Genomic DNA, 17170 nt, shown 5'->3' on the forward strand with positions numbered 1-17170 from the left:
TTCAACTATAACAACAGTTATTACACTAACACATGGGTAGCAGACAGGTCAGGGCAAAATGCAGACAGAAATGGCTACACATAGGCTAAGCATATGGCAGTAATCTGTGGATTCTGACAGTTTTGAACAGGAGACTTATTTTGAAAGGGGAAAGTAAATATCTCCCCTCCACTTTGAGGGAAATTCCAGTGTGCCAGAAAGATAGAAGGGCTGCAATGTTTCCTAAAAGAAAAGCTTTCTTCTTAGAATAAACTGGTACAAAATGATCCCCAGTTGTAAAATAATGGCAATGCCTATTCTTGACATTCATAATCATTAAAGTATTTTTTAAGACAAGGAAAATCAATCTCAAAGTCCTTCCATTGTCTAAAACGATTTTAACAAGACTGGCCACCCGCACCCCCAGAGAATCATTCAGCACATCTTTGCCGAAAATAGTTTTGTGCTGATATAATCAATCGCTATTCAGCTTGTGCTTGAATCCTGGATTTTCTTTCCACTCTTTAAAAATTATTGTCATTCCTTCCCAGCTCTTAGGGCCAAATTTGGTGCACTGCAGAGATGCGTGAACAACCTTAAGACATTTATTTTGTTCATATGGAAAAGAAATCAAAAGAAAGGCAAAAACATTGTTTCTTTAGCTTTCAGCATGCATCCCACCCAAACTCATCTCCTCCAGACAATCTAATGAGGCATGAAATTCAAATTTCTATTATTTGTTATTTCTCAAGTGCCATAAGTAAACTGTATCTCTTCTTGTATTTATAGATTTGATGTGCCCTCCTTTCCAAGTTCATCCTCTAATGCTGTAAGATGCTGTCAGACTCAGTGGAGAAATTGTGAGTTGCTTTCCAACCCATGGTTGGTTATGGGTCAAAAAACAGCTTGCTGGTGTGTTCATACATATATTCTGAGCAGAAAACTAGCAGGAAAAAGAAGGGGTTAAGAAAAAAACCCAGTGCCACTTTTCAATTAAAATATCATTAATCTTTGGCTTTACGAACAAAAAGCAAGTTCAGGCTATTCAATGTATTTCATGTGCCCGCACACTACTTCAGATACATTTAAATGTTACCCGGCCATACACATAGGTAGTATCTGAATATAGCTTTTGGACATTTCTTTTCATCCTGTTGGATGGGAGAGAAATTTACATATGTTCAGACCAACTCCAAACTAGATTTTACATTTTTAACAAGTAGGGTTCCCCCAACCTGATGCACTTGTTATCAGTTCCTAAGAATGATTTGGTTTAGGACTGTTACAGGTGGCAGTAAGAGTTTCAGTTCTCCCACTGTTTACTGGCTTGTGGAGAGTAGCTCACCTGAAAAGGCCCTGGCCCTTGTTGAAGCCCAGTGTGCGTCTTTAGGGCCAGGGATCCGTAGCCAGTTGGAGGTGGCGGAGCCTAGACCTCTTCTGGGGGTATAGGCAGTGAGGTGGTCTCTCAGATATACTGGGCCCAGACTGTGTATGGCCTTAAAGGTGATTACCAAAACCTTAAGCTTAATCCGGAATTGAACTGGGAGCTAGCCGAATTCTTGGAGTACCGGCCGGATATGATATCACCATGATGTCTTAGTGAGAATCCTGGACACGGCATTCTGCCCCAGTTAGAATCATAGAATCATAGAATCATAGAATCATAGAATCATAGAATCATAGAGTTGGAAGGGGCCATACAGGCCATCTAGTCCAACCCCCTGCTCAATGCAGGATCAGCCCAAAGCATCCTAAAGCATCCAAGAAAAGTGTGTATCCAACCTTTGCTTGAAGACTGCCAGTGAGGGGGAGCTCACCACCTCCTTAGGCAGCCTATTCCACTGATGAACTACTCTGACTGGAAAAAAATTTTTTTCCTGATATCTTGCCTATATTGTTGTACTTGTAGTTTAAACCCATTACTGCACGTCCTCTCCTCTGCAGCCAACGGAAACAGCATCCTGCCCTCCTCCAAGTGACAACCTTTCAAATACTTAAAGAGGGCTATCATGTCCCCTCTCAACCTCCTTTTCTCCAGGTTGAACATTCCCAAGTCGCTCAACCTATCTTTATAGGGCTTGGTCCCTTGGCCCCAGATCATCTTCGTCGCTCTCCTCTGTACCCTTTCGATTTTATCTATGTCCTTCTTGAAATGAGGCCTCCAGAACTGCACACAGTACTCCAGGTGTGATCTGACCAGTGCCGTATACAATGGGACTATGACATCTTGTGATTTTGATGTGATGCCCCTGTTGATACAGCCCAAAATGGCATTTGCCTTTTTTACCGCTGCATTGTGATGCCTGCTCATGTTTAGCTTACAATCCACAAGTACCCCAAAGTCTCGTTCATACACAGCGTTACCTAGAAGCGTATCCCCTATCCAGTAGGCATGCTTTTCATTTTTCTAACCCAGATGCAGAACTTTACACTTATCTTTCTTAAATTGTATCTTGTTTTCATTTGCCCATTTTTCCATTGTGTTCAGATCTCGTTGAATTCTGTCTCTATCTACCGGAGTATTTGCCAGTCCTCCCAATTTGGTGTCATCTGCAAACTTGATGAGTAGTCCCTCCACCCCTTCATCTAGATCATTAATAAATATGTTAAAAAGTACCGGGCCAATCACCGAGCCCTGAGGTACCCCGCTACTCACCTCCCTCCAGTCTGATGAAACACCATTGACAACAACTCTTTGAGTGCAGTTCTCTAACCAATTTCCTATCCACCTAACTATCTGAAAATCCAGATTGCAATTTATCCATCAGAACATCATGGGGAACCTTATCAAAAGCTTTACTAAAATCCAAGTAAACGACATTAACCGAATTTCCACGATCCAGCAAACCTGTCACTTGGTCAAAAAAGGAAACCAGGTTGGTCTGACAGGATCTGTTGGAGACAAATCCATGCTGACTTCCTTGGATCACCAAATTGTCCTCCAGATGTTTGCAGATTGCTCCCTTTAATATCTGCTCCATTATCTTCCCCACAACAGAGGTCAGACTCATTGGTCTGTAGTTGCCCGGGTCATCCTTCCTCCCTTTTTTGAAGATCGGAGTTGTAGTTTCCAGATCAAGGATAAGGGGAGGCCTGCATAGAGCGAGTTGCAGAAATCCAATTTGGAGGTGACCATCGCATGGATCACTGTGCCTAGGTGCTCTGGTTGCAGGTAGGGCGCTAGTAGTTTGGCTTGGTGGAGGTGGTAAAATACCAGCCGTGCTACCTTTGTGACCTGGGCTTCCATTGTAAGGGAAGCATCCAGGATCAGGTCCAGGTTCCTGGTGGAGTGAGTCGCTAGGAGCTGCACACCCTCCAGGGTAGGCAGGTGCGCTTCCTCCCATGGTCCCTTCCTACCCAACCACAGGACCTCCGTCTTTGCAGGGTTGAGTTTCAGACGACTCTGCTTGATCCATTTTGTCACTGCTTCCAATGGGGCAAATAACACGTGGGTCTGATGCACATCAGGACTACAGTGCACAGGGAGAGGGGGATTCAGAAACCGCCCCCACCCCAAGTTTTCTAACCTGCAGTGGCCTTGGGATGGAGTCTTTTGCCCTGCTGGAGAAACCTATGTTTGGTTGTCATGCCTCAGTTTCCCCATCCAGTATACCCCTATTAGCAGTCACCAAGCAGTTTTAGTTATGGCATGTTTGTGAGTGGCCAGTTGGGATAAATATAAAAATAAATATGCTATAGTTATGGATGGTATATGGAGAGAGTAGTGATTTCAATTCTTTCCCTACTTTGCTTTCCTAAGTTATTCACACCAGCACCGTCTTTCAACAACACAGGAATACATTTTTAACTTCTCCTTAAAAGACCTTATAACAAGCAGCTGGGTATGTAAAAGAGTGTTCCAATGAACTAATTATTTACAGACTAGCAAGAAAGCCCATTGAAAGCAGGAATGCAATAGGCGCTAGGACCTAGGGGACACTGGGAGGTGCAGATCTCTCTCTCTCTCTCTCTCTCTCTCTCTCTCTCTCTGGCTGCCTCACAGCAGAAGGCATAGCAGGTAATTAGGAGGGAAGGAGGGCTGATGTGCAGTTTGGGGCAGCTCTCTGTGTCTGTCTCTCTCCCCCTCTGTCACAGCAGGGGCGGCACTCTCTGTGTCTCTGTCAGCAGCCTACAGCAGCTCTCCCTGTGTCTCTCCCTCGCAGCAAGAGCAATAGGAGGGAATGAGGGCTCATGTGCGGTCTGGCAAGGCTTTGTGTGTCTCTCTCTGTCTTTGGAATGTCTCTGAGAGGAACGTGGCTAGCGCCCAGGGAGAGTGGGAGCTGTAGGGGCAGGGCCCTATTCCAACTTGGGCAGCCGGACACGTACCTCCCCCAAGGCTGTTTCACAAATATATAGAGGAACCATGGAGGTCTGGAATAACCTAAGGCCTGCACAAACAGAAAAAAGGCCAAACAAACAGCCATATGGCCCAGGACTCATCAGAAGCCAGGCAGGCAGGCAGAAATTACCCAAACAAACAACCATGCAGCTGGGGGGGGGGGGTCCGGGACTCACCAGAAGCCAGGCAGTCAGGCAGAAATTCCCCTAACAAAGAACCATGCAGCTGGGGGGAGGGGCCCAGGACTCATCAGAAGCCAGGCAGGCAGGCAGAAATTACCCAAACAAACAACCATGCAACTGGGGGGGGAGGGGTCCGGGACTCACCAGAAGCCAGCCAGGCAGGCAGAAATTACCCAAACAAACACCCATGTGGCTCGGAAGGGAGGGAGAAGGCTCACTAGAAGGCAGACAGAAAATCCCAAAACTCTCTTCCTCACTCGCAGTCTGACTCCCACGTCACCTCGCCTCCACCTGCTGCTGCCTGGACCCACCAAACAAAACAGGAAGAGTCCAAGCAGCAGCCAATGATGAGAGATACAGCAGCCGATCAAGAGAGACATGGCAGCCAAGAAAGACATGACAGGCAATCAAGAGAGACATGGCAGCCAAGAAAGACATGACAGGCAATCAAGAGAGACGTGGGTGGTGCTGAGAACAGCACTGGAGGGCGACACTTAGGTAAACTCAGGCTGGGCACAAACAAAGAAGCAACATGGCCAGGGCAGAGGCGCCATCTTGGCTGATAAGCATGCCGCAGGACAAGATTGGCCCTTCAGCGGGACGCGAGGTTTTTGGCAAAAACCCAGGACAGTCCCAGCAAATGAGGGACGGGTGGTCACGTTATGCTTGGTTCTTCTTGGGGTGCCCAATTAGGACTGCCCCTCTAAATAGACAGTAAAGTACATAGTTTTAGGAAACATTTTAAAGGCTTTCCAATTTTTTAGATCAGACACAGTTCCTTTCCTAAATAGCCCGTTCAGGATTGCGTTCATAAGAGAACAGGCAAGTGGGAACTACGCTTAATGGTAGGTTAATAGTTTAAAACCAGCTGCAGGGGCTGTGCCTCTTCTCCATTGAAGGCCAGCTTTCCTGGTAGAGAGATAGGACTTGATTTAAAGGCCACCAGGTTCAGGGTGGTTCTTAGTGGATCAGGTGAAACCCTCAGGTGAGGGTCCTAGCTATTCCTCACAGTTAGCTTTACAAACCTACAATTTCTAAAAAGTCTTCCCTCCTTTTTTCCTGCATCCCCTCTGAGTCTGTTCTGGGTGGTGGGGTTGAGAAACGCTCACCCAAGGTTAAAAGTCAGTGATACGACCAGTGCCCAATCTCAAATCCCTTCCCCCCAGAATAATCCCCATGCCAAAATGTCTCACAGCTGATAAAATGCCGGGGTGGCCAGAGATCAAAATCTCTTGGCCCCTCAGTCACAAGAAGCTACCCACTAATTGGAATTAACTTCTCCCAACCCAAGTGAGCCTTAGAGCTCATCTTAAACACAAGAACTGACCATCACTTAGCCTTGACCTGGAAACTACAGCTGGTCCTCACAGCAACACCATGGAGATCCCATATCCGGCTCATCCTCCATCAACTGCAATGGTTGCCAGTTGAATTCCGGATCAAGCTAAAGGTTCTGGTAATTACCTTCAAGGCCATATGTGGTGAGGGCCCAGTGTACCTGAGAGACCGCGTCTCCGCCTACACCCCTCAAAGAGCCTTTTGCTCTACCTTCTCCAACCTCCTGGTGGTCCCTGGCCCCAAGGAAGCCCGCTTGACCTGACGGAACTAAAGCAGTTCCTCAGGGCCTGCAAAGGCGAGCTCCAAGCATTTGACTGAGGCCAGGCACAATCAGTCAACAGCATCAACAGGGCCCCTGCCCCCACCCCAGAAACCCACCAAGTTCTCCCCGAGCAGATCTGTCAGGGCTCTCTCAGGATGTGGCCTGAGGAGAGCACTTGAAGTTATGGATGGACAGCCAACCTGGTATGTGTGTCAACAGTCTACATGGGAACTATCCGTATTTGCCGGTGTATAAGACGACTAGGCGTATAAGACGACCCCCCCAACATCTCCACTCAAAATATAAATTTTGTTACATTACATTACAGTACTATGGGCCACTATGGGCAGTTATGTCTATCCCAACTGAAGTGCACCCTGCGTATAGGACGACCCCCCCACTTGGAGGCATGTTTTTCAGGGGGGAAAAGTAGTCTTATACGCCAGCAAATACTGTATGTGGATTTTGTGATGTGTGAACCAGCTCTAATATAGAAAGTAGGGCAAAGGAAAGAGAAGAAAAGTGTTAAGAATCAACAGCAACAGAACTCAAGCACAGTGCAGAAAACAGACTAACAATTCCGTGGCCCAGGAAACCAGAGAACACCATTCAGTGGGACTGGCATACCAAACAGAGCGCTTCCTCCTATATCCTTTTACATTCTAAGAGTGTAATCTATATGCTATATACAGACAGGAAGGGCAAGGAGAGATGTGTTATTGATGGCTTCACCACAGCTTTGGAACTCCCTTTCCTTGGAACATAACCAAAAGCTGACACTTTGCTTGAATTAGGCAGATAATATGCTGGCAGCTTATGAAGGGGGGGGGACTGCTCATGCAAAATGTTTACTTACATAAACAGAACAACATGGGAGTTATGAACTCATTTAAGGTCATGGTTTGACTTGCATGAAAAGGAAAAAAGACAGCGCTTTTTCTTTTTACAGGAACTCAGCCATAATCTCACTTGACTCTGTGAGTCCCATGAAATATTACACATGTAAACAGACTGCATGTGTAAATATGTTTTTTTTTATATTAAACTGGCTGCTAGCATCTCGTTGGAACAAATACTAACAGCCAATTCAGAATCACAAAGTTCTTGTGAATACCCCCTGCCCTGTCATAGAATCATAGAATCATAGAGTTGGAAGGGGCCATACAGGCCATCTAGTCCAACCCCCTGCTCAATGCAGGATTAGCCCTAAGCATCCTAAAGCATCCAAGAAAAGTGTGTATCCAACCTTTGCTTGAAGACTGCCAGTGAGGGGGAGCTCACCACCTCCTTAGGCAGCCTATTCCACTGCTGAACTACTCTGACTGTGAAAAACCTTTTCCTGATATCTAGCCTATATCATTGTACTTGAAGTTTAAACCCATCACTGCGTGTAAGCAGGACTTGGACTTTCCCCCTTTCATCGCCCCACAGATCGTGTCAGCACACAAGGTGGGGCTTGTGGTGGGGCCAATTGGGTCATGTGCCAGCAACTCCTTGAAGAACTGCACAAGGGTCATCTAGGAATTGGGCACATGGTGCTAGCCACAGCTATGTATATTGGCCTGGCATAGACAAAATGGTCAGAGCCTGGATTCACCAGTGCCTGCTTGCCGAGAGCACTGGCCAGAAATGCCCCAAACTCCAGTGCAGACCTGGGAAACAGGTAAGAATCCCTGGTCCAGATTGCACATCAGATTGGCAGACCTATTTTAGAGGCACACATTCTTTATAATTGTGGACTCTTTTTTCAAAGTGGCTGGATGTGGTTCCAGTGTCAGCAGTGTACTCTGCTGTGGTCATCCGTGTCCTGCACCATCTCTTTGGAAATCACAGGTTGCCAGACACTATCATCTCTGACAATGGGCTACAGTTAACTTCGTCAGACATTAGGCCTGCTTCCTGACATGTCACATTAGCCCCATTTCATCCATCCACTAATGGACAAGCAGAGCGCATGGTCACTGAATTTCACAGATGCAGAGCCCAGCCTTCTGAGGGGGGACTATCAGCCAGCTGAATCACTCAAGCGGAGCCCTACCTCCAAGGAGGGACAAACCACCGCTGAATCACTTGAGACCATTGGTACCCGACCTCTGGCCTTCTGGGGAGCAGACTCAGCAGAATGAATGCAATGGCTACCTTCAGCCAGATCAAGACCTTCGATCTCAGCCATCCTACCCATTGGCAATCCTACAAGAAGCGGTTCCACCATCTCCTCATAGCCAATAGCATCACTGATGGGGCGAGGAAAGGGTCAGTGTTCCTGAGCTTGTGCAGACTCCATATCTATGAGCTTGCACTTTCTTCACTTCAGACGATGTGGATGCTGCAGACCTGGATGACCTCTGGCACATCTGGGAACATTACAACCCTCAGCCAGGGGAGATCACCTGCTGCCACATATTCTTTCAACAAGTGCAGTGGGAGGGTGAGTCCATTGCTGACCACACAGCTACCCTCCACAACCTCACTTGAGATTCCCACTTCTCCAACCTCGAGGAGGCACACAGAGATCAATGTGTCTGTGGTCTCCAGGACAAGGCCACCCAGAGAAGGGGCTTTTTGGGAAGAAGGGGCTGACCTTCAAAGGTGCACTACATATAGGACACTGCCAACACCAAAGATGTTGCCCACAGCACCTGGGCTGTCTGAGACCACCTGTTGTCCCAGTGCTCATGAGCAGCACAACCAACTACAGCTGTCCATTAGCAGAGACTCCAGCTCCAAGGGAGACATGGCTAAAGTGAACCACAGCACTGCTAGTCCACGCCACCTTCCAGCAACCCCAGCAGGGCCATGTGCTGTCTGTGGAGGCCAGCATGTGTGGAGTGCATGCAAGTACTGCGACACCATTTGCTGGGCCTGCAGCAAGAAGGGGCACATTGCCTGACTGTGCCATACACAGCCAGCCACCACGACTGATCTGCAACCGATTGGGGCACGCCATGCCAAGTGGGCCAACAGCGATCACTAAAAAAAAATTCAACTATACAGCAAGAGCCTGCCATCCACTGACATTGTTTAGAGACCAACAGTAAGTGCACAGTCTTATTCATTCTACACAGAACGGCCCTAAGAAGAAGATTCATCTGTCAGTGAGCAGTGAGGGGGCTCCCTGTTCCATGGAACTGGACAATGGGTCATCACTCTCAATCATTTTGAATGTGACTGTCATGCCCCCGCTGCCACCTCCTGTCTCCCTGGAGTTGCCAGAGCAACTGGACCCGGCAGCTGATTCAGCTCTGGCTGAAGAATCAGGGGAGTCTGACAGGACGCTGGGGAGGGCTGCTGCAGTCAGCCAGGACTGGCTCATGAAAGATCATGGATACTGACACAGCAGCAGCAGTCTGAATCCGACTCAGAGGAATCGCCCGAGCAACTCAGGGGTTGGCAGAACACCAAAGGAGCCGGAGGTTGCAGGAGAGCTGTCAACATAGATGGGGCCCAGCTGGAAGCATTTCGGGGGAGGACGGAGTGAGTCATTCCCCAGGTGCAGTGAATTAGCTGGGCTGCATTTAAGAGAAGCAGCAACAGACTTCAGTGTGGATGCAGTTTATGCAGATACCCTCCAGACCGGTTTGAACCCGTGCATTCTTCTGGCTCCCTTTGGCTCCTGTGACTCCTGGCATCGGCTTGACTAGTCTTCTGGTATATTGCACTGATTATCTCTGGCTTCCTTTGGCTCCTCTGACTCCCGGCACCGGTTTTGATGACGCATTTGGTAAAGTGGACTGGCTTTGTTTGAATACCTGGTATCTGTACTTTGACCTTGGCTCTGTTTCAACTATTCTCTGCCTTACGCTGCACTGTGTTTATCTACCTCCTGACGACGCAGACTGGACTTCGACTTTGTTCCGGCTAGGCTTTGCAGCCCAGGCTCCTCCAGTACGGCTGGCACTGGGCATGACCAGCTAGGGCAGCATAGTGACCCTCAGGCACCTCTGCCCAAATGCCCCCCCCTCTCTGTCAAGGACTACCAGGGAGGACTCATTCCAATAAGGGGCATGGGGGATTTTCATGTTTGGTTTCCGAATTTTTCAGGCCGTTTGCCATTAGAAATTGTCAAGGGGGGGACGTATCAGTCTCCTTGGCCTGGACTGGGTCAAGCTTCTTAGAATCACCATCAGCAGGATCCAAAGGCTCCAGTCTACATCCTTAGAGATATTTGCAGCAAATACCCAGCTGGTTTTGATTACTCACTTGGCTGCTACACCAGTCCACCAATTTCCCTAGTTGTTGACCACCAGGTTGTGCCCATCTGCCTCAAGGCCAGATGGGTTCCCTTTGCACTTAAGCCTCACATCTATGCAGAGCTTGACAAGCTTCTGGCACAGGGCATTCGAGCCAGAGCTGAATGCATGTTGGGAGACCCCAATAGTCACCCCCATCAAACCTAATGGGGGCTTCCGCATCTGTGTGGATTATAAATGCTTGCTGAACAATGTGCCGCAACAGCACTCATATCCAGTCCCTGTTATCAGCCACCCATTGGTGTCACTGGCACGGAGCAAGGTCGCCAAACACTTACCTGGCCCATGCTTATCAAAAACTGCTAGTTGATGATGTTGCAGCCAAGGCACAAACAATTGTCACCCATCGGTGGACATTTCAGGTCAAGTGCCTACAATTTAGTGTCAGTGTGGCTCTGGCAATCTTCCAGAACATGATGGAGGAAGAAGAAGAAGAAGAAGAAGAAGAGTTGGTTCTTATATGCCTCTTTTCCCTACCCGAAGGAGGCTCAAAGTGGCTTACAGTTGCCTTCCCATTCTTCTCCCCACAACAGACACCCTGTGGGGTGGGTGAGGCTGAGAGAGTGCTGATATCACTGCCTGGTCAGAACAGTTTTATCAGTGCCATGGCAAGCCCAAGGTCACCCAGCTGGTTGCATGTGGGGGAGCGTAGAATTGAACCCAGCATGCCAGATTAGAAGTCCGCACTCCTAACCACTACACCAAACTGGCTCTCTTGGCATCCTCAAGGGAATTCTGGGAGTGATTCCATAGTTTGATGATGTTTTACTGGCAGGGAGCACAGTCCTCGAGCTTGCTGGCCACCTCCAAGAGATCTTGCACATTTCTGTGCAGGCGGGTTGAAGGTAAAGTGGGCAAAATGTCATCTCAGTCTGCCTTTGGTAGAGTTCCTTGGGTTCCTCATCAATGCCACAGGAATCCACCTGACTACAGACAAAGTGAAGGCCATCTAGAATGCACCACCACCAACCTCTAAACACAATTTACAAGACTTCCTGGGCTTCCAGAACTTCTACCACTCATTCTTGCAAAACAAGGCCACCATTGAGGAATGTCATGAACCCTTAGTTCCTGACCCACAGTTTTCGTCTTTTATTCCCCTCGTGCTCCCAAGCAAGGAGTCTCTGCATCGGCCCCTCGACAAGAAGACTCCCTAATCAGCAATGCGCATTCAAGTCAGTCAAATACCTGATTACTTATGATAGTGTACTGGTGCATTTCGATGAAACTCAGTATATTATATTGGCCTGCGATGCCTCCCAACATGGAATCAGAGCTGTACTGAGCTACTACCTACCAAACGGGAGCAAGGCTCCTGGGTTTTTCTACTCACAGACTTTGTTTTCAGCTGAGCGCAATTATGCACAAATAGATAAAGAGGTGCTCGCCATCATTGCTGGAATAAAGAAATTCTATGACTACTTCTACGGCCACTGGTTTACGTTTGTCACAGATCACAACTCCCTGCTCAGCCTCTACATGACAGACCAACAGATACCCCAAATCCTCTCCTGATGGATGTTGCAGGGGTCCATATTTCTGCATGGCTACAACTTCAACCTCGAACACTGGGCCAAAAAGTCTATTCAGCCACCTGCCATGGCCTCATGTCAACACAGCCCCTGCGCCAACTACGGAGCTTCTGCTGCTCGATTCCCTCCCACAACTGCCACTGCACTCTGCAGACTGTCCACTTAGCCAAAGACCACCTCATCACCTGTGTTCTCAACTTGATATTGAGGGAGTGGCTTATGTACAAACAGGAATTGGACTTCATTGCCCAGCAGACTGAGTTGTTGGCACACAAGTGTTGTCTGCTGTGGAAGCACCTAGTTATGGTGCCACTCAAGCTGCACCAGCCAGTCCTGGAAGCACTGCACAATGGCCATCCCAGCATCATACAAATTAAGGTGCTGACTCGCAACTACGTCTGGTGGCCCAGGATAGATAAGAGCTTTGAGTCCACCTGCCAGGATTGCCGCCCTGCGATGCCTCAAGTGCTGCTGCAGCTGTGGGAGTCAGCCAAGAATCCCTGGTCCTGCCTGCACATAGACTTTGCCAGCCCCTTCCAGGGACACACATTCCTGGTCGAGGTAGATTCATTCTCCAAATGGCTGGAGATCATTCCCGTAAACCTCGATGACATCAGCTGTGGTCATAAGGTCCCTGCAGCACCTCTTTGCAATCCATGAACTGCGGCCGTTCTTGGAGCAGTGCCTGATTCACCAGATAACCTCAGCACCATTCCACCCGTCAACAATCGGGCAAGCAGGGGAGTCGACTGAAGATGGCGCCATAAAAGCTGGACTTCTGTTCAGCTCTTCAGCCATGCCGAGGGTCAGGAGCTTCTGCACCTGGCTGACCTGAGCAGATACGCAAATCTGCTCGCCGGTCGCCCCAGGAACCGGGAATGGCATCCTGAGGGTCCTACAGATCCGTGGGGAGGTAGGGGGACTGAACTCCCCGGATTAATAGCGGCCTGTGCTCAAGGTCACGATGGCGTCCTTGTCGTAAACAACTTTACAAGCTTGAAACGACCAGCTGACCCTACATTCTTCCCAGACCATCTTTTACCAGATTGACAGAAGTGCTGACAGAAGCTGGAGTCTGCAACAGTAAGAATTGAAAGCTTTCTGGCTCTTCCCTTTCTTTTTCCACAAGCACTTCTCCCCCCCCTCCTCAACCAATTTACAAGTGAATTCCCTCTTTCGCCGAGTGAGAGACTCCCAGCTAATTATACCCACTAACCAAACAAAAAGAGAACTTTGAAGTTTTGTTGAAAAAAGTTCAGTGGGGGTAACTGACTTGATACGGAGATCGACAAACTGATAATTTGGGATCGCCCGTGCTCCCGCGAGACCGCACAAGACTTTCTGTTTTTAATTTGTGACTGCCTGGAACTATGGAGAAATTAACTAAGGCACAGCTTTTCCATTTGTTATGCGAAGGGAACTCTAAGATACTGAAAGCAGTCAATAAGCTGGAAAAGGAAGTCCGTGGGATTAAGGGGGAGCTTTTGGACGGAGCCGACGGCCCGGAGAGAACAGCTGATACAGCTTTGTCAATAATAAATCAAACGAAAACTCAACGTTTGGAAGTTAATCAACAGGAGAGGGAGAGAGCCAGAGATGTAAAAACCCAAAGTACCTTTGAAGAACCTGGGAAAACAGATTCAAGGAAGGAAAGCACCGAAAACCTGGAAGTTTATTCAGAGCAGGAAATGATTTGGATCAGCAAAATAAAAAGAGTCTATTCAAAAGCGACAGCAACCAGGAAGCTATCAGGAGATATTCCTGTGCGACCAGAGGAAGAGATCCAGATTGATAAAATATTCAGAACCTACTCAAAAGCGACTGCAAGCAAGAATCAAGTAAGAGATTTCTCTGGCCCTGACAGAAGGACAATCAGAAACACTCTACTATGGAAAAAAACACAATTTCATTTTCTGCGACCACCTGAAGGATGAGTTGAACAATGGAGTATTCTCCTGGCTTCCTGTGGGAAAGACAGCAGTAGTAACTTTTAGGACAGGACCAATATATGAAGGGAACTGACTTTATATCATCTAAGACAATAATAGAATATATCCTTATAATAGATTATACTCTCATATGTATCAACAACTATTTTGTTAAGAAAGATGGTAATAACTCCTAGATCAGGATTAATATGCGATGGGAATTGAATGTGTATGTCAATATGTATGCTAAAAGAGGATGACAAACCATACTTCATAGGCACTAACAAGACGGCAGTAGTAACTCTTGGGTCAGGGCCAATTTAAGGGGACTGACCTAATATCATTTAAGAACTAACAGAATGTATTCTTATAACAGATCATATTCTCATATGTATTAACAATCACTTGGCTAAGAAAAATGGTAAAAACTTCTAGATTAGGAATAATATGTGATGGGAACTGAATATGTATGTTAAAAGAGATGGCAAACCATATCAGCTGGTCGCTTTTTCTTCTCAATTTATCTGTAAATGCTTTATATAATAATAAATAACAAAATTATTTTAAAAAAAAACAATCAGGCAAGCAGAGCACATTCTCCAAACGACCAAAGACGTGTTGTCCAAACTATCACAGGGAGATTGGCAGCAGTGCCAATCCAGCCTGCCAGTATGCAACTTCATTGTGAGCAACAGGGAAGAAGCCTGGCTCTGTTAATGTTAATGGGCCGGAGACTCTGCACCTTCCTAGACCAGTTGCACCCCGACCACACTGCAAGCCAGTCAGAAAGGCAAGAGAGCTTCACTGTGCTTCGCAACTTTGCCTGGACAACCCAGTCTACGTTTGGATCTACATAGATGGCCCCAACTGGATCCCAGCCAGCATCACACAGGCAACCGGACCTGTTTCCTATAGCATCCTAGCCTCTGGTAGCCACAATCTCCACTGACATGTGGACCAGGTACACCACCACAAATCCAGACCAGCCATCTGAGAGGCACCACTGAGCCCAGCAGCCACAACCACTATCACAGGTGCACAACAGCCCTTCCTGCCTGTCACTGCCCAGAACTCATCAGCACAGATGCCAGCTGAAGTGAAGACCATCATTCCTGGGGTTCCTATATCTACACAAGGCATCATCGAACTGGCTACCACACCAGAGCTACGCCCGTCTACATGGACTCACATGGCACCCTGGTACCTACAGGACTCTGTCTACCACCTTTTAAGTGACTATATAAGGGGGGAGGGGTGCTGTGTATGTGAATCTGCTCATTACTGAGCTTGAAGTCCAAGGCAGGATTGTAAATCTGCACTGCAATTAGCCAATGTAAAGCTAGGTCCCACCTGCATTTAAAGTGAAACTGCCAGCTTGTGCTGGCAGGAAGATCCTATTGTCTGTGCGTGTATATAAGTTGGTTCAGTAGGGGTTGGTTCAGTTCTTCTTGTACCATGCTGGGGTCACAATAAAGAGCTCAAATCACTTCCAGTCCACTTCTGAACCCACAGATCTAACAGTTACAATTCAGTATTTCTGAAATTGACTCTAGGGAGATTCCAACTGGTCCATATTAAGGCAACAGGGCTTATGTGCCCAACAATCCCTGCAGTAAAGGGAGTAGCCTGTTTGTTGTGACTCACTAGGCAAAGGAATGAACTCCACTGCAGATGTGCTTTTGATCTTGCTGATGTCCAACTCCACACGGTGATATTCATAGATGGTCCGGCGCTGGTGTCCTAAAACAGATTAGGAAGGACATTAAATCCAGAAATTATTTCACCCCATTTTGTGGGGCACAGTCATCTACTAACTTTTTTCCATAGCATGCAGTCATTGGGTAAATTTCTATTTTCTAGCATCTTCCCCTGTGTTTACTGTTAAGTCGGAAAGGGCAATGTGGTTGAAGACTATGCCACTGCAGTTGTTAGGCAACCATAAAGTATTTTCTTTGCTGAGAAAAAGGTTAGTTCAAACAGCTAACTGACAGGATAACTGTCCAGAGATCCAAGTTTGCTAGTATCTGGACATCATACGTCAATTTCAAGACCAAACAGGTCTTCAAGGAAGATAGCTTTAGATGGGCAGCTATGTTGGTCTGCAGTAGATATTTGTGGTTTTCCCTATTGTAGGCCAAATAGCATCCCCAAGACCATTTCAGGTTAGGTAACCCTTTGAGGAGGGGAAGCTGAAGACCCTTCTCTACATTCACTGTAGTCCTGATATGAATCAGGTCCTGATCTGAATTGAGAAGAAAATGCAATTCATGCCTGACTGTTACAAAGCATGATTCAACCTCTGTAGTCTTGTAATGTGTGAATCCAACTACTCATTTAGTGCAGTGCTATGATACAATGGATTATGTGACTTCAGATGGACTGCAGGTGGAAGATATCACTTTTGAAATCCTCCCAAAACCTCCAAGGCAAATATAAAATTAGAACATCAAAAACTAACTCTTCGAGGGTGTGGCTAAAGATGTCATCCTGAGGGGATTGCAGTGCAATCACTGGAGCCTGACAGGGGCCAACTGTGGAAGCAATTGGCAGAAAAGAGGAGGGGTATGCAAACCCCACCTCACTTTTTCTACCCAGGAAGTCCTAGTGAACTCTTGGGGCCGTCTCCAATCCTTTAGGGAGTTTATCTCCCTGGATTATAGGCTGTCGGCATTTCAGGGCTAGAGGACGACTGCCATATTCTATCTTGGACTATTTTTCTTTCTTTCTCTCTCAAAAGAAGCTGCTTTAACCCTCCTCTATGATTTATTTACTGCAAGTGAACGCTGCAAGTGGAGGACAGCATCTGGCAGTCTCAACAAAAGCCATTCATCAACGCCTCAATAAATCACAGCAGCCACAAGGAGACTTGGAGGATTGTCTCATCTCTCGGCACAGCAAGTATTTTTTATCTATCTCCGAGGCTCTTTTAGCCTCTCTCTTTCCCTCCCCCTCGTTACTCCAATTTGGGGCAGGCTAATTTTCTTAAGTAGACTCAGATTAATTAGCAATAGCTTTGATTGCAATTGTTTTGGTTTCCGGAGATAAGAGATGAGCCGTGACTGGGAAGATCCCACGAGAACTCTGCTCCAGGCCGAGACTATTGGCTTCACTGACTTCAAAACATCATCTACTAGTGCCAGGAAATCTTGATGTGCGACCAGCTCTTAAAGAACACCTTGTTTGGCTATACTAAATTCAACTTGCTGACCTCTACTGGCTATTTGCAAAATTGTCTGAGGTTGGTTGCTGACTTATAAGCCTAAAACATGTCTATGTTAAAAAGAATGGCCCATCTAATAGAGAAACAAACCCAAGATTTGAAAGCATTTACAGAAGGTTTGCTTAAGAATATTTTCAAGG

The 17170-nt window shown here is 47.1% G+C and overlaps 1 protein-coding gene across 3 annotated transcripts in view; it reads right to left on the reverse strand.

Annotated features, from left to right (window-relative positions):
- The window catches only part of PLXDC1 (plexin domain containing 1), a 170423-nt gene that overhangs the window by 68157 nt on the left and 85096 nt on the right, over positions 1–17170 (reverse strand). For all 3 annotated transcript variants that reach the window (XM_077314907.1, XM_077314908.1, XM_077314905.1), the window contains exon 8: positions 15455–15550. In XM_077314907.1, the coding sequence (XP_077171022.1) occupies positions 15455–15550 (96 nt within the window). The remainder of the gene's footprint in view (positions 1–15454; positions 15551–17170) is intronic.

Source organism: Paroedura picta, chromosome 16 (genome assembly GCF_049243985.1).
Source record: "Paroedura picta isolate Pp20150507F chromosome 16, Ppicta_v3.0, whole genome shotgun sequence".
Lineage (NCBI taxonomy): Eukaryota > Metazoa > Chordata > Lepidosauria > Squamata > Gekkonidae > Paroedura > Paroedura picta.